The 21,338-nt window shown below is 48.0% G+C and overlaps 1 protein-coding gene across 1 annotated transcript in view; it reads left to right on the top strand.

The window, feature by feature from the left end:
• The window catches only part of LOC119386460 (very long-chain specific acyl-CoA dehydrogenase, mitochondrial), a 238,167-nt gene that overhangs the window by 160,938 nt on the left and 55,891 nt on the right, over nucleotides 1–21,338 (top strand). Inside the window, exon 9 of the mRNA XM_037653745.2 lies at nucleotides 11,195–11,443. Coding sequence (XP_037509673.1) covers nucleotides 11,195–11,443 — 249 coding nt within the window. The remainder of the gene's footprint in view (nucleotides 1–11,194; nucleotides 11,444–21,338) is intronic.

The raw sequence follows: 21,338 nt of genomic DNA, 5'->3' as shown, positions 1-21,338 counted from the left end.
TGCACTAAATGTGTATTGAATTGTTCAACAAATTAATACACATTTGCAATGTGTATATGTACAGTTTCACTAAATGTGTATTGAATTGTTCAACAAATCAATACACATTTGCAATGTGCATATTTACAGTTTCACTAAATGTGTATTAAAATAATCCAAACTGACGGTGTGGAGGAACGAGACGTCCAACCTAAGGCGTTAATAATGTATTTACCCCCTCTTATTGCAGTGGCCTGGTTTGTGTTACCAAGCAATAAACTTCCATTGACTCAGCAACTCGCTTTCACGTGAAGCAAAGAATGCATGTTTTCTTGGCGGCAGAGTATGACATGTTGAACAATTTAACATTGCAGTCCATCGCTTTCGTGTGACATGCACACATACGTTGGCAAAAAAACCGAAGCAATGGGTTTTTACTCACCGGTCCGTACATCCTCGAGCTTGAAACGAGTGTTCATCTGGTGAAAGCTTCAACAGTCCCTTTGTTCTCCCGAAGTCAGCCGAATGTGCCCCGTGAAAGCACTTTAACTTGTCTAAGCAAACAGACCAAAACCTAGTCTGTCGGCCGGCAGCAGTACAAAATATTTACAGCAAAGTGAAACAGTGCGAGTCTCATAAAAACGCACCGCTAACCATTGTGTCGCCTCTGCCACCATATATTTTGAATTGAAGATAATCATCTCAGTAGGCTGTTAACAACTATGAGTCGGCTGGAGCAAAAACAATTACAAAAGAATGATGATGCAGTACCTGGCACGATCACTCAGTATAAACCGTGATTTGTCTTATTTAAGTGTAGCAGTATACAAAGTAGTCTTTGGTTATTTCAAGAGTATTTTGAGTTGAAATTTGACCCTGACAAGGGCGCCTCTACATGAAAGTGCGATAGCGCGAATGGCAACTGCCATAGAGTTAGGAGACAGAGGTCAGTAGATCCACTCCCAATGCTTGAAACTGGAATGCACCCTGGTTAATTTTTTTGCCATCTGTGGCGATTTCTGGTACTTGGGATTTTTCAGGGCCTTGGTTGTGGGGGGTGGGGGGTGGGGGCACTAATTATCAAGTACAAGTTTGTAACTCCTTGTGTGTGCCGCCGTCAAGAACGAAATACTAAATGCAGCGCCACATCAAACGTTGCCTAAAGTACCCACGACAGAGCCTTTTCTCCCTATGTGTCAAAGCACCAATTCTGGCTCTCGTATGCTGGCTGTCTCACACGACCGCCCGATTGTGCACAGTGGCGACGCCAAGGAGCAGTCCGAAACTATTAGACGGTTTGGAACACACAGAGACTGGCATAGTGGCAGGGTAGACGGACACACCTATTGGCTTTTGCGATACATGTGCGTCATCTGTACCACGATCTGCTCATCATTTTCAGCCTCTTTTAGTCCTCTGCAGGATGATCCAGTGATCTCCAGAGCCAATTTCGTCACTCTGTGGAATTCTCTGCCTTCTTCGAGTGCGTTTCCCATCTCTTTGTAACCATTCTGTTGCACTTACTGTCCTCCGGTTGTCTGTGCTACGCATTACGTGACCAGCCCATGTCTATTTCTTTCGCTCCATGTCAACCAGAATATCTGCCACTCCTGTTTCGCGCACGTCCTGTCCTCTTTCTGTGGTCCCTGTCTTATCAGCGCTATGGCTTCAATGAACACTCCTGTTTGTTCCCTGACCCATTCTGCCATGCTACAATCTCTTAATGTCACTCCTATAAGTTTTGTTCCATTGCATGCTGTGTGGTCCTCAACTTTTTCCCTAGTCGCTTTGTGATCCTCCATGTTAGAAATGGCAGTATGCAATGATTGTATACTTTTCACTTTAATGACAGTGGCAGATTTCCTGACATTATTTGGGAGTGTCTGCCGAATGCACTCCAGCCCATCCTTATTCTTCGATGGATTTCCTTTTTCCGATCAGGCTCTCCTCTAAGTAGAATAGGTACAGTACATGCAAGAAGAATTGTAGACAAAAGTACATTGTGGTGTCGTCAGTTTTGCCAACACGAGGTGACACAGTCGTAATACGACCGGGAGCGACAGTTTGTATTAGGTCAATTGACATCCGTAAGGCAGAAGCCAAAGTGAAAAGTTTAGTTAGCCCAGTTTTGAAATTGAATTTATATACATCTATTCATGCTGGAATTGGAGAAGATGGTCTTGGTGGCTACTTCTGACTGCTCGGGGCACTCGCTGTTTTATATGCTTTTGGATATTAAAATTAAACCAGTTATGATGAATCAGATACGGAATTTTCAATGTAGCTATCCTTCTGCGTGGAGAAAGTAGAGGTAGGTTTAGTTCTCAATAATTTCAGTTACAGAATCAGTTGATCAATATTTTAACAAGATGAACCTTGCTGCTCTTTTTCGAATTTTTTCAATTCTATCTGCCAGATTGTTTTTCAAGGGGTCCCAGACGACGCTCACGTACTCTATCTAGTGTGGGACAAACAAGCATTAAAGGGACACTAAAGGCAAATAACAATTTATGTCAGAGTGAAAGCTCGATGTATGACAACTTCTAAAACGGCAATATTATCAGCAGCAGTGCCCTACTTACCGAGAAATTAAGCTAAGTGTATCACATGATGAGCGCCACGAGTGGGACATTTTCGAAGTGATCCCGATGACGTATGAGAGTCTGCCTACAATAAATCACTAGTAATCAAACTACCAGCAATAGAAAAGAACCTTCTGTGCATCAAAAGACGTAATAAAATGCTGTTTGTTCGTTTCGGTTTGATTCATGGAAAAAAGAACCTCTGTGGCGTTGCCATGTGGAACGGCGCGCGTTGTTCAAAAGTTCCGTTTTCGCCGAACTGCGCTTCGCCCGGCGCCCTGCTTCGCTCACGCGATCGCGTCTCAGTGGTAGTTTCGGGATCACGTACTGCCGCGTGTGTTTTGTGCGCTCGTGAAAGTCGCTCTGACAGAAAGTTCAACAAAATGCCTCATGCAACGACGCCGGCACTACGAGCCCTCAGCAGCATACCGCGTTCATCGGGGCTCAAGTCGCTGAATTGGAGCCCAGCGTCGCGAGCCAATGTCTCGTTGTCAAGTTCTCCGTCCACATCCATTGCGGCGATTGCAGGAAGCTTCGATGGCTTCGATGGCCGTTATTGCTGCTGTGGGTCCCGCTACTTTCGCTCTGCTGCTACTAGTGTCAGCGGCCGCGCAGTAAAGGCAGGCAGCGTTGTGCACGGCAGCAGTGACGTATGAAAGTCGGATTTCAAGCGGGTGATTTGAAGTGCGCTAACGCTATGCGGACCACTAAAATGTGATTTTATTTCAAAATAAGCACTTCCTTGGCATAAAAGTAGCACTACGAGGTTTCTGGACCGCTAGTTCAACAGTCAACGTCTACTTAATATTTGCCTTTAGTGTCCCTTTAAGTAAGCAGTTAATTTAGTTTGTTCGGGAGCAAGTTCTAACCTCAAACACCAAAGTTTTTTTTTAGCTGAGGAGCATATGTTGTCTATGTGTGTTCTTCAGTTGAAGTCACTCGATATACAGTGAAACCTCGGTGATACGAATCTCGCGGGACCACCAAAAATATTCGTCTCATCCGAAATTCGTATCAGCAGAAAGCATGAAAAATTAGCATGCGACAAAAGAAAGCTGGCGTACATTTTCATTGTTTTTCAGGGCCGCAGCAATGTCCGCAAGAACCCTGAATGATTGTCAGTTAAGTTTTTAGATGTCAGCAATCATACCAGCACTCATAAATCATACCAGCACTCATGTTGACACTGTCAGGCGTGACTCCTTCAAAAAGACCGTCCTGGTCTTCTTTCGGTCCTCGTCCACCTTTCATAGGATGTCTGATGCACGCGGCATGCACGTGTAAACACAGTACAATGACAGGAGCTCGCGTCGACGTGTTAGAAAAAGAAACATGGCGCTAATATCCTCTGTAATCTAAACGCGAAGGCACAAGTAGGCACTTAAGAGCTTCAAAGATTCGCGCACACAATCTCGGAGGCCGTGACGCGTCTCTGAAGGTTTATTCTGACCGTAAGAAAAGTGTTTTTCTGACACCGTGATTCTGAGAATTTGGCGATGCGGCGCACATGCCCACGCTTGCGTTCCCGCGCTCGCATGTGCTTGGCGCATCTTCCAGGACAGCACGGACAGCACCTTTTCGTACCTGTGCAGTAGCATACGTTCATATCAAACGTCACTGGGTGAAAATTGGTTCGCAACAACCGTACTCCATTGCATTGCAGGCTAATGGGCCTTGGCCGAGACCAACGAAAAATTCGTATCCCCCCGAAATTCGTATAAGCTGTGATCGTATCACCGAGGTTTCACTGTAGTAAGTCCGAGGTACTTAAAATGATTACACCGCTTAGAGCCTTGCCATCTATCTCGTAATCGAAAGAGTGTATATTTTTAATCTTATTGGTTACCGTCATATACATAGTCTCACTATAGTTTATTTTCATTTTCCACGTATCGCACTAGTCACGAATACTTTTTAATGCAGAATTTAAAGCGATTTGGTCGTTGCGGTTGGCTACAAGGGTGTAAATTAGGCAGTCTTCTGCAAAAAGTCGGACCTTATTATTGGGGTTAACCTTGTCAGCAATGTAGTTTATATAACTGAGAAAAATGACGAAGGCTAGCACCGATCCCCGAGGGACTCCTGACGTTACAGGCAGCATTTGGGATTTCGCACTAGTTATTTGTACAAGCTGTGTTCTTACTCAGTATGATTTACTCCATTTGATGACATTAATGTCAACGCCAAGACTGAGCAATTTATCCAAGAATTTGTGGGTGTGGACTAAGGTTGAGCGTTGGGCTAGTTGGTGCAGCATAATCCAAAGGTTTCACAGCGCATACTACGAGGGCGAGCAAAGAAGAGACACACACAGCGCTGTGTGTGTCTCTTCTTTGCTCGTCCTCGTTGTATGCGCTGTGAAACCTTTGGGTGGGTGTGGAACATGGTCGAACGCTTTTGAGAAGTCCAGGCAAACAGCATCTAATTTACGTTTCTCGTTTAACATGCTAGAAAAATCATATAGTCGAACTCCGCTACAACGAACTCCGCTTCAACGAAATTTCCGGTACAACGAAAAATTCTTGGTTCCCCGTCAACAGTCCTATAAGAGTCAATGCATAGATATGCTCGCCACAACGAACACTTTTTCTGCTGCCGTTCCGCTTCAACGAAATTTGACAATGCCATTTCGGGCTCAGAAATTTAATTTGCCGTGCAATAAACACAATCTCTGACATTTTAATGCATTTTAGAACATAAAAATACGAATGCAAAGTCTAAATTGTGTGTTGGCACCACCAGAAACCGCCGCTGTTGACCGAGCATGGGGGCCTCCATTCCTTGATAGCGACGGCGATCAGACTGCCCTGCTTTCACAACTGGCTTGAGTTGCTTCTTAGTCGCAGACAATCCGAAGCCAAAGCTCAGTTGTCCACGCTGGGGTGCAATCGTGGAACGATTCCTTTTCCGTTACCTTTCCAATGCTTTTTGTGCTTTTCACACTTCGCTAGTGTCAGAGCGACGGTACATCCACGTTATCAACGCGAGCAGCCCTTGGGTACAATCGCGGAACGGCACCTTTTCCAATGCCAATGCTTTTCGCGCTTGGCCAGTGCGACCGGTGGTCGGAGCAACAATTCGTCCACATTATCAATGGGATCAGCCAGCCGCAAGTGGTGGATGATAAGAATAGCATAGAATAAGGCGTAAGTCAACGCTCCGCAATAGCACGCCTACATCTCGGCCTTGTTGGCGAATAGCTAGTGTTAGCGTATTAGTGCAACTGTGCAGTTTGTGTTGCGTGCCCACACCTCTGTTTGGCTCGTTTGCGGAAGCCGTTGTTTCTGCGTGTTTTTCAACGTGGCGTCGCTATGCATATACGAGAATTGCGTCGTGATGCTGCTGAGGATGCAAAAAAAGCAGCAGACACTTTTTCAGTTTCGGAAATAAAAGTTTCTCTATTCTGCTAGCTCAGGTCAGCCATATTTTTTTCGATTTCACTACAACGAAATGTTCACTTCAACGAACATTTTTCCGAGCACCGTCAATTTCGTTGTAGTGGGGTTTGACTGTATATAGTTTCGATGAGCTGGGCAACCGTAGACAATTTTTGTCTGAAGCCATGTTGGTTAGGAAGAAAAATATTAGCATTTTCAAAATAATGAAGCAAGCATTTTCATATTTTTGAAGCAAGGTACTGTACTCGCGTAATGAACACACTTTTTTTTAGAAATGTTGATGCAAATTTGGGGGAGCGCTCATTACACAGAAAAAAAAATTGCGGTAGGTATAAAAGTTGAAGTTTCACATGACGGTGTTCAGAAATTCAATAATTATACCCCAGTCTTTAAAAAGTAAGCATTTGCACGCAATGTATGCAAAAAAAAAAAGCTTTATTGATGACACGAACTGGCCGCTTTTTGGCGCTCCTACTCGCTTCCATCGCTGTCCACAGCGCGTCGTCTTCTGTACCGTCCGGGCTATTGGAGATCCCAGTCTTCTTGAAGCTTCGGACGATCGTATTGCTCGGAATCTGGCTTCACGCCTCCAGAATCCAGCGGCACAGCATCTCGATGGACGGCCTCCTTATTTTACCAGCAGGAGTCGGGTCGTGGTTTCCGTCAGCCATCCACTCCGTGTACAGCCGCATACCTGCCAAGTCTCCCGGATTACCCGGGAGACTCCCGGATTTTGAACGTTCCTCCCGGTTGTACGGTGCTTTGTCTGGCCACATGAGCAAAGTTGTCTGGCCACGGAGTAGAAAGGATTCTACTTCTTCTTTTTTTTTTAACGATGGTAGAAAGGTTCAACTCAGTTTCATTGCGCATGAAGTATCTGTGCACTTTGTGCCGCAGTGCTGCCAACGCAAGCGTGTCATAGCGCTGCAGCCGCGTCTTGCCTGTGATGCGTACATAAAAATACATAAAAATGGTGCGGTCTGTTTTCGCTAGGAGAGAGCGCTTGCAAGAATTATGGCGCCAACACAAGCTCGTGATGCAAGTGGCTGTTGTTTGATGTCGTGACGCGAGGTGGGATGTTTCGTGTACAGATGCGCTACACGCAATTTAAAAATTGATGCTAAATGTGTTATAAGTTATATCAGCTGTTAATATTTTGTAGATGATGCGTTTGTGTACACACAAATCTATCCCACAAGTTATCTCGCCTTCGAAATTTTGTGTTAAAGCCCAGCACTTAAAAGGGTAGCCATTACCGACGTCTGTCGAGATAGCGCGTTCGCCAGCGCTCGCGACCGTCCCCGTCTCAGCGGCGCCCCTTATGGTCCCTTGCCCGACGAAATAACTGGTAAGCAAGCGACGACAGGCCTCGCACGCGGAGCGACGTTATCGCATGTGCCCTTCATGCGACGGTGACGGCCGGGTCGTTTCATCTCTGCTTCAACCGCGTTTGTCCCTAGTGCTAGCGCGCTTTTACCTGCACGTGAAACAGACGATGCGTAAGCGATGTTATCGGTTTGGACTCTGTACAGGTCAACGGCGACCGCAAAATCCCGCTGACAGTGTCCATATAATTGCTATTGCAGTACCCCCCCCGGTGAGTAAATTTCCCGGATTCCATTTCTCCAAACTTGGCAGGTATGCAGCCGCCGCACGTTGTCCTTACAATGCTAATTAATGGAAACTGACAGAACCATGTTGCGAATGCACGGTGCACTGTTGCTGCTTTGTTTGCATGCCGCTGTGCCTGCGTGGCGCTATAAGCAATAAGGTTTCTTGTGCGTTCGACAGATGGTGCTCGGCCGCAAAAAAAGGCGCAGCTTTCAAATTTTGACTCTTGTCTGCGTTCGCGCTGCTTGCAACTTGTTGTTAAGCAATGTTTTTAACTTTTGTAGTGTTGTCGTTTTGAGATATAATGGCGTGATTTAACGTTGTTTCGATCTTCAACGACATTATCAATCAAACCAAAATCAAATCAGCATATACACGCAATAAAAAAAACTTTTTCTTTTTTCCGAGGACCAAAATGGGGGGGTGGGTTCATTATGCGAGTGGGTTCATTACGCGAATAAATACGTATTTGGTATCACATGTTCCATAATTTTGCAGCACGTTGAAGTAATTTAAATAGGTCTATAATTTTCAGTGCTGTGTCAGTTGCCGGATTTATGAATGAGAATAATTATAGCAGTCAGCCAATCAGATGGTAGTTTGTACTGCTCTAGAGACGCCTTAAAGGGGTACTAACTGAAAAATTTTTGTGTGGTGTTTTTTTGCTACAATATATTGCTGGAGGCATACTAGTCATAACATGGCACACCGCTTGCTGCAGCGTGCCACAAATAATTGATTACAGTCTGTTTATTATTGACCATTCTCAGTCTCGGTTTGGGAGAGCTATGAGAATGACAAGCCACCGTGTGCAACTAATGCCCTCTAGCGTTTGAAACGGCACACAGAACTGTGACACGCTTCCGCGCTGCCTGCACGCTCTTTCGCATGCGGCATGTGCAGCGCGATGTCGTTGCCGTCATCGTCATCATCGTCACCTCGTGGCGAAGGCTTTCTTGAGGCTTCCACACGTTTGCCGCAGGTGAGGACTCGCGAGGAGCCACCGAATAGTAACTTGCTGGCACAAGCATGGCAAAAACGCAATGAGACTATCATGTCGTGATTTAGCTGGGAATTTCAGAGCTCGGCCGCAGTGGTGACGTTGCGGAATTTTGGGGTCACCTTCAGGTCACTTTGTATGATGTAGATGTCGCGAGGCGCGGCGCATAGAGCTGGATCGGGCACGCGAACTTCAAAATTCATGAGTTACCTTCCAAGCTGTTTTCGCTGTTCAGATTTGGTAGATGATGTATGCATGCTCACGAGAATTCATCCCGCAGGCTGTCTCAGCCGCGGAATTCTTTGTCAGTACTACTTTAAAAATGATACAGAGATACTTAGGTACCCATTCCACGTATCGTTTAAAAATTTATTGGGGATACTATCAGGGTTGGCTGATTTTTCAGTGTCTAGGTTAAGCGGTAACGCAAGTATTCCCTTCTCTGTGAGAACAATGCTGGCATAAGCAGCATACCTTCGGTGCGAATCTCAGCAATATCAGTGGAAGTTGGCTCTGGTGGAGTGAACACAGAATGAAAGTATTCATTATATTTTTCAGCAATTTCTGCACGGTCGTTAATAATATTGCCATCAACACCCACGCATACTGTTGCGCGAAGGGGCAAGGTGATGCCAGAAAGGTCGTGGGGAATCTCTCGTGAGATTAGGTAATGTCTGCAAGTAAAGGTGCTCTATTGCTCCTACTTTTGCGTCTTATTTTTTGTTTAAGCTGAATTGTTTTGCGGTTAATCCAAGGATAGTGCTATTTTTTTTCAGTCTTGGTTTGTTTTGGCACGCACTTTTCCAGACAGCCATTTACCATATTCTTAAATTTATTCCACAAGGCGTTGACGTCAGTTGCCCCATCGAACGAATACAATGACAACTCAAGACAGTCCAAAATGTTAACATCATTTGCGTTGCTATAATCTCCTATAAAGATAGTAGACCTCTTTGAATTCTTCTTCGGGCGTTCTTCCTTAGCACAAACCAAACCAATTTATAACCCGATAATCCGTCTTTGACGAAAACACTGCATTCTGCTCCATTGCTTGAAATGAGTAAGAGGTCAAGTAACTACTATGAGTTTGGCGAAATTCTAGTGTTATCCCGAACGATTTGCATGAGGTCATAACTGAAAGAGAGGTTCAACAAGGCTTCCCAATGTGCAGCATCTGTTGGACCCACTGTAAGATCAGCCCAATCTATTTCTGGTAAATTGAAGTCCCCTGCAATAATGACACAGTTGCTAGGAAGAACATTGTTGCTCATGTAATCTTGCAGTCTTTTAAAAAATGAAAGGGAGCATTTGGACATTGATGGACAGCTCCGATAACAAAGGGAACACCACGAAACACTGTTTTGCACCAAGGAAAGAAAGTGACTTTTAAGGGCTCGTTTTTCTTTGTTAGACACAATATTAATGAGAACCAACAGACAACATTGCCAAGGAAAGTAACTGGGGTCACCTTCAGGTCACTTGTACAATGTAGATGTCGCGAGGCGTGGCGCATAGCGCTGGATCGGGCACGCGAACATCAAAATTCACGAGTTACCTTCCAAGCTGTTTTTGCTGTTCAGATTTGGTAGATGATGTGCGTATGCTCACGAGAATTCATCCTGCAGGCTGTCTCAGCCGCGGAATTTTTTGTCAGTACCATTTTAAAAATGCTTTCATTGTTGGGGCAGTCATCCATAACAGTCGGTTCAATGCCTTCTTTGCAAACAATGGCCATGCCTCCACCACGCATATTTCAATCCTTGCGGATCATGATATAACCAGGAGGGATTCTGTCACGAAGTTTCCGTCACGACAACATCTGGGTTGTACTGCATTAGAAGGCGTTCAAATTCGATGGCTTTATTGGCCAAGCTGCAAGCATTAATGTTGATATTAATACAGTTGAACCCCTTTATAATAGACACTGATGTAAGAGACATTTGGGTATGCAAGAGGCCAGTGTGCCTACATCAAAATAGGGGTACCCTGCTTATAAGACTACAAGAACTGCTGCCCAGTGCACGTCTCTTATCAAGGGGCTCATCTGTATTGTTCAGTTTGTCTCATGCACAGGGCTGTCGTCTCTACTGTATCGTGCATGTTGCACGTGCGTCTTGGTTTTCCTTTCCACTGGCTGTTGTTTCATTAAACTGTTGCTAGTCCCAGCATGTGTGTTTGTCAAATTTTCTCCTCTTGTGTACGCGTCCTTCAAGGCCGGCTTTGTCGGTTTTCCAAGCTATGTACCAACAGGCCCAGCACCAGACTCTTCTACGTTATTCTGAATTAGTATTTGAACGCACTGTGGTAGCTCGGCATACGAGGAGTTGTGCTGTTAAGCTCGAGGGCGTGGCTCAATTCCTTACCATGGAGGACACATCTTGATGGAAGCGAGATGCTACAACACCCGTGTGCTTGTGTTTAGATGCACTACCACTACAGCATGCCCTGTGAATTGTGCATCTAAAACCCGAGAAATTAATATTATTTAAATAGGACTTGATTAAAAAAAAAGTGAGTTATACTAAGATATTTTTACATTGAACTTGTGCGATGTGGGGTTCATAGTGTGTATTACTGTCATCTACGAGGATGGCTTTCGAGATTGCCTGTTGTCTTGTTTGCAGGTGGCGATGCAGATTCTTAACAATGGCCGCTTTGGCATGTCAGCCGTGCTGTGTGGCACTATGCGCACAGCCATCGCCAAGTCGGTGACCCATGCCACCACACGCATGCAGTTTGGGAGCCGGTTAGCTGCCTTTGGCAATATCCAGGAGAAGCTGGCCAGCATGGCAGCACGCCTGTACACGGCAGAGTCGCTTACCTACCTGCTGTCGGGAAACATGGATCGTGGCTTCACGGACTACCATCTCGAGGTACTCGGTTTGTCCACTCTCGGGCACCAACAAACGCCATCACTCTGCATTGCATTCTTTGGAGAGGCCTCCCTGCATGACAACTTCATGGAGTCTAATATGAGCAGGAAAAACAGCGCTACAGGGACTTATCTGCGCAAGGGATCTCAGAAAAGTGGTCTGTAGAGCAAGCATTAGGCTGTTGTTCACTGCCTAGAATAAGCTAGTTAGCCTGTGTCAAAATGTCAATCGGGAAATTGAGAACAAAAAAAAATAAAAGTACAGTAAAACCTGATCACAAGAGACTCAAGGGACCTCAGTGAAAACTAACAGACAGTAAAGACAAGCAAGATATAGGGGATGTTCTGTGTACTCTTTTTTAACTGTATTGTAGTAATGCATCCGATGCTCTACCAGTTTGGCTACGGTAACGATCATCGTCCCGTCCACTTTATCATGTATTATAAGAAGTGGCAGCATGCATCATCGTATGTACAAGAAACACCAAGGTGACCGTCGGTTGGGGCATCATGGAGCTCGCACAGAACTGTGTAGTGTAGGTGTTCTGGTATGAACAGAAGTAGGTCATGTCCAGCTAGTGTCATCCACCAGGGTGGACATGCGTACGGAGGTGTCGTACGTTGAGATTGCAGTCATTATATTAATTGATTTAGATACAGATCCTGACGCTTCTCTTCCCCTATGCGAAGCAGCTGAGAGAATGAAAAGATGCTGTTGATGGATTCCGTGCTCGTAGAGTCGCAGTCGACTGCAGGGTAACAGGATAAGCAATCCGCATCTTCGTGAAGTCTTCTGGTCTTATACACTACCGCGTAGGAATACTTTGCTGGCCGAGTAGGATCTTTTAGAGAGGCTAGTCAACGAAGAGCGTAGTTGTCTGAGATAACTGTAAACAGCTGACCATACAAGTAAGGGCGAAATTTCACAGTTGCCCATGCTGGAGCAAGGCATTCTTGCTCCATAATTGAATAATTTCACTCTGAGGTGGACAGCAGCCTGCTGGCATAAGCTGTCGTGCAATTCTGCCCACGTTGTCGTTGGGCCAACATGGTGCCTATTCTGTAAACTCTGGCATCAGTACAGACTTCGCTTGGGGCTGAAGGGTTGAAGTGGCAAAGAACGGAGATTGTGAGCAGAGTGGCCGGCTTGGGAAAAAGCTGCTTCTTGTGATTGGTCTGTGAGTGGTCTAGCAACCTCTGCAAAGTTTTTGACAAACCGCTGAAAGTATGAGCAGAGTTCGACGAAGCTGTGAAGGTCTTTCGCAGTTTTCGGCACAGGGAAATCGTTCACTACTTGAACTTCTGGATTGGGCTGTACGCGGGAGGCATCGACAGTATGTCCAAGGATCGTAATGCGGTGGCGGCCAAACTGGCACTTGGACGAATTCACCTCAAGTCCACCTAGAAGAAGCACTTGAAGGACTGCCGAGAGTCTTGCAAGGTGTGTTTCTAAGCCGCTGAAAACACAGTCACATCATCTAAATAACAGAGACACGTAGACCACTTGAATCTGTGAAGCAGGGAGGTTATCATTTGCTCAAATGTGGCTGAGACATCACATAAACCGAAAGGCATGACCTTAAACTGTTGAAGGCCACCAGGAGTTACAAAGGCTATTTTCTCTCGGTCCAGTGGGTCAACAACAACCTGCCAATATCTGGAACAAAGCTCAGTGGAAGAGAAATATGCGGTGCCATGCAGACAATCACGGGCATCCTCAGTTAGTGGCAGAGACAGATGAACTGTAGTATATATGGTGTTGTAATTGTGCATGCTCCTACGTATGCGCACGAGCCGAAGGATCTGCTCCGATCGAAGGCCACAAAATTCCATCCCATTATTTCATAGCACTGAAGTACATATATACAGGTGACAAGATTGCTTGTGGCACTATCAGGTGAGAGCATAACTTGTGGCGCCACCTAGAAGCAACGTTAAACTCGACATCCTCCCTTCTCACAAAACCAATCGCTAATTTAGCATCTCTCATAAATTGATAGCCGTGCTGGTTCTCTTCTCTGCCTGGACGAGCGCCTCACAGTCGAAGGCGAAGTCGGACCAAGTAAACTGGGTCGCGCTGGCTGGACTCCTGGAGCAGGTTCGGGCTGCCCAGGAACTGCTTGCTCCTCAGGCAGGCTTCCATGTGGGCCGGGATCTTCGGCCTGGCATCGCTCTGGCTGGACATCTGTATCACGTGGGACTTGTGCCTCAACTTGTGCCGAGGCTCCCTGCACACCAGGACTTCTCTGCTACAGATCAGAGGAGGGGCAAACTGCTGAGTAAGGGCATGTTGCTACATCGTTAAAATGGGAAGCCAATTCTGGTGTCGCGGTGTAAGGCACGTACTCCTCACGGTTCCAGGTGCGGCCATCATCCAGTTTATGTGTGTCTTGATGCCTACGCTTGACGACTGTGAAGGGGCGCGAACAGCTGCAGGTGCCTGTCATGAGTAAAAGGGCACGGGGCGCGCGCCGGACAGCGCAAGGCGTCGATGGTGTGCGGGGAATGGAAAAGTACCCGATGGGGTGCACCCCCGCCACGTCGACGCAAGCCATTGGCCGGAGAAAGGCGCGTGCCACGCGACCCGAGCCGTCGAGAAAGACCACACGAGAAGAGAAAGTCATTGTTCGGTGGAGTCGTCGAGGAGCAAGGTGGTGCAGGCCAGCGTCGCGTCCGCGACGGGAACAGCAGGGCTGAGTTCTGGAGGCAGCGTTGTGCATGCCCCGGGAGGGTGGCCGTCGACCTCGGGGTCTACCGAGCGAGGCGTCCCGGGCTTGCGGCAGCCTCATCACGCAGTTCTCGTGGAACCTGCGGCACTACCACAGCTCGGCAAGATGACGGCGACCCACCGACAATCACCGGAGAGCCACGTCGACAGTTCGACCCGGTGGCACCAAGGGGAGGCCAGGAGTTAGGCCTAACGGGGAGAGACCGGTGTTCTCCGAAAGGAAAGAAGCATCGGCGAGGAGGACGATCAGCGAGACGTCTGATCGACGGCGACGGCCCGGAGACGTCGACAGGAGCGGCAACGACGGGACTGGGCGTCGACTTTGGAACTCGAGTGAGTCAGCGGACTCCACGAACGGAGTAAGAACGTTCCATGAGTAGCGCGACTAACTGAGAGGCCATAGTGGCCAGGCGCTCGAGTAGAAGGAGCTAGACATAGCTCAAATGTTTTGTAGTGTTAGTGATTGCGCACTAACTCAACATGTTTGCCCTTGTTGATTTTTATTGTAAATTTTGAGTGCGCGTTTGTTTTGGTTTGCCGTGGTGTGTGCTATAAAGTTTTGTTTGCAGTGCCACCACGGTCTCTCCCGAGTCTCTTATCTCTCTCTCTCCCAACTCCATTCCACACATTGCAAGCGCTCCCGAGATACGTGACATAATAAGTGGCGAGCCTGCCAGGATTTTTCCAGCGTTGGGCCCAGTCACGTATCGTCGGGGGTTGCAAGGATGGATTGGGGGAAGGTATCAAGAGTCATTCGGGAGAGAAAGCTCAATAAGGAGCAAGCCCTAAAGTTTATTGAGGACGAGAAGGAACGCGTTCGAAAAGAGTGGGAGAATGAGAGAGAGGAGCACAAAGCCTTACTAGAGGCACTACGCGCTGAACGCGAGGCAAAACACGCCGCAGTGTTAGAAGCATATGCTCGAGAGAAGCAGGAACTTGAGCTTCAACTGCGATTGGCACAAGCCAAACGAGCAAAAGGGTACATTGAACAGGATGAGAGAAGGCCCACAGGGGTTTCAATGGAAGAAGTCAATGTGCCTGATTTTGAGAGTTCTGTCTCCACTGAAGAAAGGGGCATTGAGCACGCTAGTTGTGCAAAGGAGATCAGTATTTTAAGGAATGAACAGAAGATAAATAGCTCAGATGTTGCATATGGGGATAGTAAAGCAACAGGTAGCGAATTGCATGCCATTGTTGTTGAAGAGGGCACGGAGGTGCGGAACGCTACGCCTCCAGGCAGCAGGGAAGCAGAGTATAGCTCTTCGTTGATGAGCATACACATTCAAAGTAAAAGAGTGTCACAAGCACGAGAGAAAACACCAGAGAGAAGTAGGATGAATGGATCGTTTCATACGCAGGGTGGTAAGCGCGGAAAAGTGAAGGGGACGCACACAGCTTCAAGGGTAGCGAAAACTGGTTTCAAGTATCAGGACGCAAGGAAATTTGCTCGAGCTGTGAACCCTAGATGCGTAAGACCAAGGAGAAAGAACGCTGCGAAAACGCGTCAAGTAGGTTGTAATTATTTGGATGCAGAGAGGGTCGTGCAAGAAACCAGTGTCGGGCATAAATGTAGAACGCAGCATAGAAAAGTTGTACGGAAGAGGCGTCTGGTGAGTGGAAACAGAGGCGTCAGCTGTAGTGAACGTGCGAGACGATGGGCAGCAAATAGACGCCGGAAAAAAACTAAAGAAGACACGAAATGTGAAAAAGCACAGGTTTAAACGTGGGGAAGTAAATTGGTGGTTGCTATGGTGTTGAGAAGGATTCTGTGAAATATAAATCCTGTGCAGTGAATAGGTTTTGAGAATAATAATGGATGACTATTCTTGAGTAAAGCTTGGGAGTAATTGAAATTGTGAATATTTTAGAAGGGTGAGTGTTGCGTATGGTGCGTAGTTTTTGAAGTTTTTTAAGAGAATTGTGCGTAGTGATTTCTGTGAGCGTAGCAGTATAGGGTTAAGGACTATGAACGCGTGGACATTGTGAACGGTTCTGTGTATGGTGTGATGTGTTCGCGAAAGTGCGTGATAATGACCATGGTGCAGTGAAAGTACATGTGAACGGAAAAGAGGATGCAAGTCATAAGTTAGAAGACACTATCAGAAGAGTCGAGGGCCGCAACCCTGAAGAGAAGAAGCAGTTTTTTAAGAAAAAGCTCTTAAAAGGGGGCCCAATGTCATGAGTAAAAGGGCACGGGGCGCGCGCCGGACAGCGCAAGGCGTCGATGGTGTGCGGGGAATGGAAAAGTACCCGATGGGGTGCACCCCCGCCACGTCGACGTAAGCCATTGGCCGGAGAAAGGCGCGTGCCACGCGACCCGAGCCGTCGAGAAAGACCACACGAGAAGAGAAAGTCATTGTTCGGTGGAGTCGTCGAGGAGCAAGGTGGTGCAGGCCAGCGTCGCGTCCGCGACGGGAACAGCAGGGCTGAGTTCTGGAGGCAGCGTTGTGCATGCCCCGGGAGGGTGGCCGTCGACCTCGGGGTCTACCGAGCGAGGCGTCCCGGGCTTGCGGCAGCCTCATCACGCAGTTCTCGTGGAACCTGCGGCACTACCACAGCTCGGCAAGATGACGGCGACCTACCGACAATCACCGGAGAGCCACGTCGACAGTTCGACCCGGTGGCACCAAGGGGAGGCCAGGAGTTAGGCCTAACGGGGAGAGACCGGTGTTCTCCGAAAGGAAAGAAGCATCGGCGAGGAGGACGATCAGCGAGACGTCTGATCGACGGCGACGGCCCGGAGACGTCGACAGGAGCGGCAACGACGGGACTGGGCGTCGACTTTGGAACTCGAGTGAGTCAGCGGACTCCACGAACGGAGTAAGAACGTTCCATGAGTAGCGCGACTAACTGAGAGGCCATAGTGGCCAGGCGCTCGAGTAGAAGGAGCTAGACATAGCTCAAATGTTTTGTAGTGTTAGTGATTGCGCACTAACTCAACATGTTTGCCCTTGTTGATTTTTATTGTAAATTTTGAGTGCGCGTTTGTTTTGGTTTGCCGTGGTGTGTGCTATAAAGTTTTGTTTGCAGTGCCACCACGGTCTCTCCCGAGTCTCTTATCTCTCTCTCTCCCAACTCCATTCCACACATTGCAAGCGCTCCCGAGATACGTGACAGTGCCCTTAGTACATGGCCTGGCAGTTTAACACGTATGCGTTGCCCCAGTGTCTATGGCACGCTCTTGGCGGCTCGGCGTCTATCCATGTAACTCTTGCTTTTCTGTTGAAGCTCGGCTATTCTCTGGCGAAATGCTTTAAAGGGACACTAAAGGCAAATAACAATTTATGTCAGAGTGAAAGCCCAATGTATGACAACTTCTAAAACGGCAATATTATCAACAGCAGTGCCCTACTTACCGAGAAATTAAGCTAAATGTATCACATGACGAGCGCCACGAGTGGGACATTTTCGAAGTGATCCCGATGACGTAGGGAAGTCGGTCTACAATAAATCACTAGTAATCAATCTAGCAGCAGTAAAAAAAGAACATTCCGAGCATCAAAAGACGTAATAAAATGCTGTTTGTTCGTTTCCGCTTGATTCATGGAAAACAAAACCTCCGTGGCGTTGCCATGGGGAACGGCGCGCGTGGTTCAAAGGTTCCGTTTTCGCCGAACTGTGCCTCGCCCGTCTCAGTGGTAGTTTCGGGATCGCGTACTGCCGTGCGTGTTTTGCGCGCTCGTGAAGGTCGCTCTGACAGAAAGTTCGACAAAACGCCGCATGCGTGTGATATTGCCGGACGCCCGAATGGTGCACAACGCCAGTGCTGCAGCAAGGAAACCGGTGTGTCTTTTCACTGGGTGCCACGGAATGAACCCTTACGCTCGAAGTGGCTTAGTGTCATGCCATTGCGCCAGTGTGCTAAACAGTCAAAACCTCTGCGTGTGTGCTCGCTGCACTTTCCATACCTGCCAAGTCTCCCGGATTACCCGGGAGACTCCCGGATTTTGAACGTTTCTCCCGGTTGTACGGGTCATAGAGAAATCTCCCGGAAGTCCAGTTTTGCCCCGCGCGTCCAGTGCTTTGTCTGGCCACATGAGCAAAGTTGTCTGGCCACGTAGTAGAAAGGATTCTTCTTCTTCTTTTTAACGGTGGTAGAAAGGTTCAACTCAATTTCATTGCGCATGAAGTAGCTGTGCACTTTGCGCCGCAGTCCAGCACTTAAAAGGGTAGCCGATGTCTGTCGAGATAGCGCGTTCGCCAGCGCTCGCGACCGTCCCCGTCTCAACGGCGCCCCTTATGGTCCCTTGCCCGACGAAATAACTGGTAAGCAAGCGACGACAGGCCTCACACGCGGAGCGATGTTATCGCATGTGCCCTTCGCGCGACGGTGACGGCCGGGTCGTTTCATCTCTGCTTCAACCGCTTTGGTCCCTAGCGCTAGCGCACATTTACTCGCACGTGAAACAGACGATGCGTAAGTGATGTTATCGGTTTGGACTCTGTACAGATCAGCGGCGACCGCAAAATCCCGCTGACAGTAGGCAGTTTTAGAATTGCGTACGCCAAGTTAGCGTTAGCGTTTGCGGCCCGCTATTTCCGTCACTTACCAGGAGCCCGCAAACGCTTAGCGTACGACGCACGCGCAGGCGCAGTTGCGCTAAAAGCCAGCGCAAAGCTTTACGTACGCTGTTCTAACACTGCCTAATGTACGTATAATGCATACTTTATACCCCCTCCTCCCGCGGTCGAAATATTTTATACCTCCCCCCCCCCCCCCCCCCCATTGAGTAAATCTCCCGGATTCCGTTTCTCCAAACTTGGCAGGTATGACTTTCGTACTGAGGATTACGAGACCAATCGCAACTTGGTGACGGCTTTGAATGTGCCCATCCGAGCAAGTCTTTGCCGCAGCGCCCGTTGTTGCTACTGTGGGTCCCGCTACTTCCGCTCGGCTGCTACTAGTGTCGGCGGCCGCGCAGTAAAAGCGGGCAACGTTGGGCGTGGCAGCAGTGACGTATGAGAGTCGTATTTTCAGGCGGGAGATTTGAAGCGCGCTAACGCGATGCGGACCACTAAAAACGTGATTTTATTTCAAAATAAGCACTTCCTTGGCACAAAAGCAGCGCTACGAGGTTTCTGGACCGCTATTTCAACAGTCAACGTCGACTTAATATTTGCCTTTAGTGTCCCTTTAAGTTCCGTGCCAGGTTCCTGTGGAAACTTGCTAGTTTGGGGAATCCCCACCAAGTCGAGCTTTGTTCGCGCGTGTCGGCCATGTTGAAGTAACACAGGTTTCTGACCAGTCGTAGGATGTGGTGTGCAACGGTACACGCCAAGGTATTCCGTAATGGCTTCTTTCAAGGGTCGCCACTATCGCAAGCATACTTGGATATATTCATTTAGTACTCTATTGAATCTTTCCACTTGTCCATTGGCTTGTGGGTGATACACCGCAGAAAAGGTACGCTTGATCCCCCTGCTCCAACTCGTTGGAAGTGAACCGTGGCCCATGGTCGCTGACCAGCTCGTCAGGGCGCCCTTCACGGCTGAACACGCCCCTCAGAAAAGACGTCATCTTTTCCGCAGTCGTGATGTCGTGGGTAAAGCAGACTTTGGGCCATTTGTTTGGTAGTCCACAAGCGTAATTGCAAAATGACATTCTGGTAATGCGTTTGTAAATGGACCCACAGCATCTATGCCCAGCTTTTTCCATGGTGCCACCAGGAATTCCACTGGTTGTAAGGGTGGCACAACTGGCTCTGCTGTTTTGCCTCTGGACTGGCAGACAGTGCAGGATCTAACCATTTCTTCCACTTGCTTAGCCACCAGTCGAAGCTTTGCCTTACAGATTCCTGGATGTGACTCGTGCGCCACCTTCATCAGATGGTACCGCAGGGACGACGGAACCACGAACTGGTCACCCCGAAGAAGTAGACCATCCACGACGGACAATTCATCTCGGATGCGGTGGAAAGGAACAGCTTCGGAAAGGAGAGATTTACTTGGTGGCCATATGCTGACGTCATCTGGCCGACAATCTCCTGTAACACAAGACCCTGCATGCTCTCAGTGACGAACTCTTGATGGCTCACACATGGCGAAATGAGACATACTGTCTCTTCCACCCTGTCACATTCTGTTTCGTGAACCGGTGCTTACTGCGGCATTCTGGAAATAGCATCTGCTCTCGCAATTCAGTCTGGTAGTTGTAGGCTAGCGGCCTTGCATGCCACCTAGCGATCCTGAACGGTCATAGACCGGCTCCTTTAGTACCCAAAAGCGTTACCAATGCCTGGTGATTGGTGCGCAGAATGAACGGGCACCCCCACAAGTACACCCTCCAGTGCTCTCGGGCCCAGATGCATGCTAGTGCTTCTGATTCGCCTACTGAGTACTTCTTTTCTTGGTCTGTCAGCCGTCTGGAAGCAAAAGCAATGGTGACCAAGCGTGCTCCGAACACGACAATATCATCGATATAGCAAAGCATTTTCTTGCAGGATCTCGGACATCTGGAACACGGATGGAGCAGACGCAAGACCATAACGTACTCGCTTGACCCCGTAGAGACCTTGGGTCTGTTATGAAGGCTCTCATATCCCTGCTTTCTGGGGCGAGGGTAACTTGACGATACGTGGCAGCCAAATCTAGTTTGGAGAAGTACTTCGCACCGTGCAGCTTATTCAATAGTTCTTCGGTGTGTGGGAACAGAAACTTGTCAACAACAATTGACTTATTGGGTTCTCGTAAATCAACGCAGATCCTCATCAAGCCGTTCTTTTTCTGCACAACTACTATTGGGGAAACCCACCGAGAATTTTCTATTTTCTCAATGATGCCCTCTTTCTCAAGTCAAATTCTTCAGGGACCTTGTCCCTCACCGAGAATGGTATGTGATGCAGTTGAGCAGCGACAGGGCTGGCATCCTCACAAATTCTTACTTTATGCATGAAGTTTTTGTGCATCCAAGCTTGCCATCAAATAAGTGTGAAAACTTGGCGGCCACATTAGCTGGGAGTCCACAGGCCCTTGACAATTGTGAAGGCAGTGTAGAGACCCACCTTAGTTTGCAGTTGTAAAGCCACCACTGCGTCTATGCACAGGATGTTGGTCCCTTCTGGAACAACGTAGAACAGCAGTATAGCCTGGCGGCTATTTAATGCGACTGAAGCCCGGATGCAACCCTGGACAGGAATGTAGCGGTACAAGAAGTCGACTAGCGTTGCGG

The sequence above is a fragment of the Rhipicephalus sanguineus genome, chromosome 3, assembly GCF_013339695.2.
Source record: "Rhipicephalus sanguineus isolate Rsan-2018 chromosome 3, BIME_Rsan_1.4, whole genome shotgun sequence".
Lineage (NCBI taxonomy): Eukaryota > Metazoa > Arthropoda > Arachnida > Ixodida > Ixodidae > Rhipicephalus > Rhipicephalus sanguineus.
Note: the sequence above shows the minus strand (reverse complement) of the source record. Positions and strands in the feature narration are given on the sequence as shown.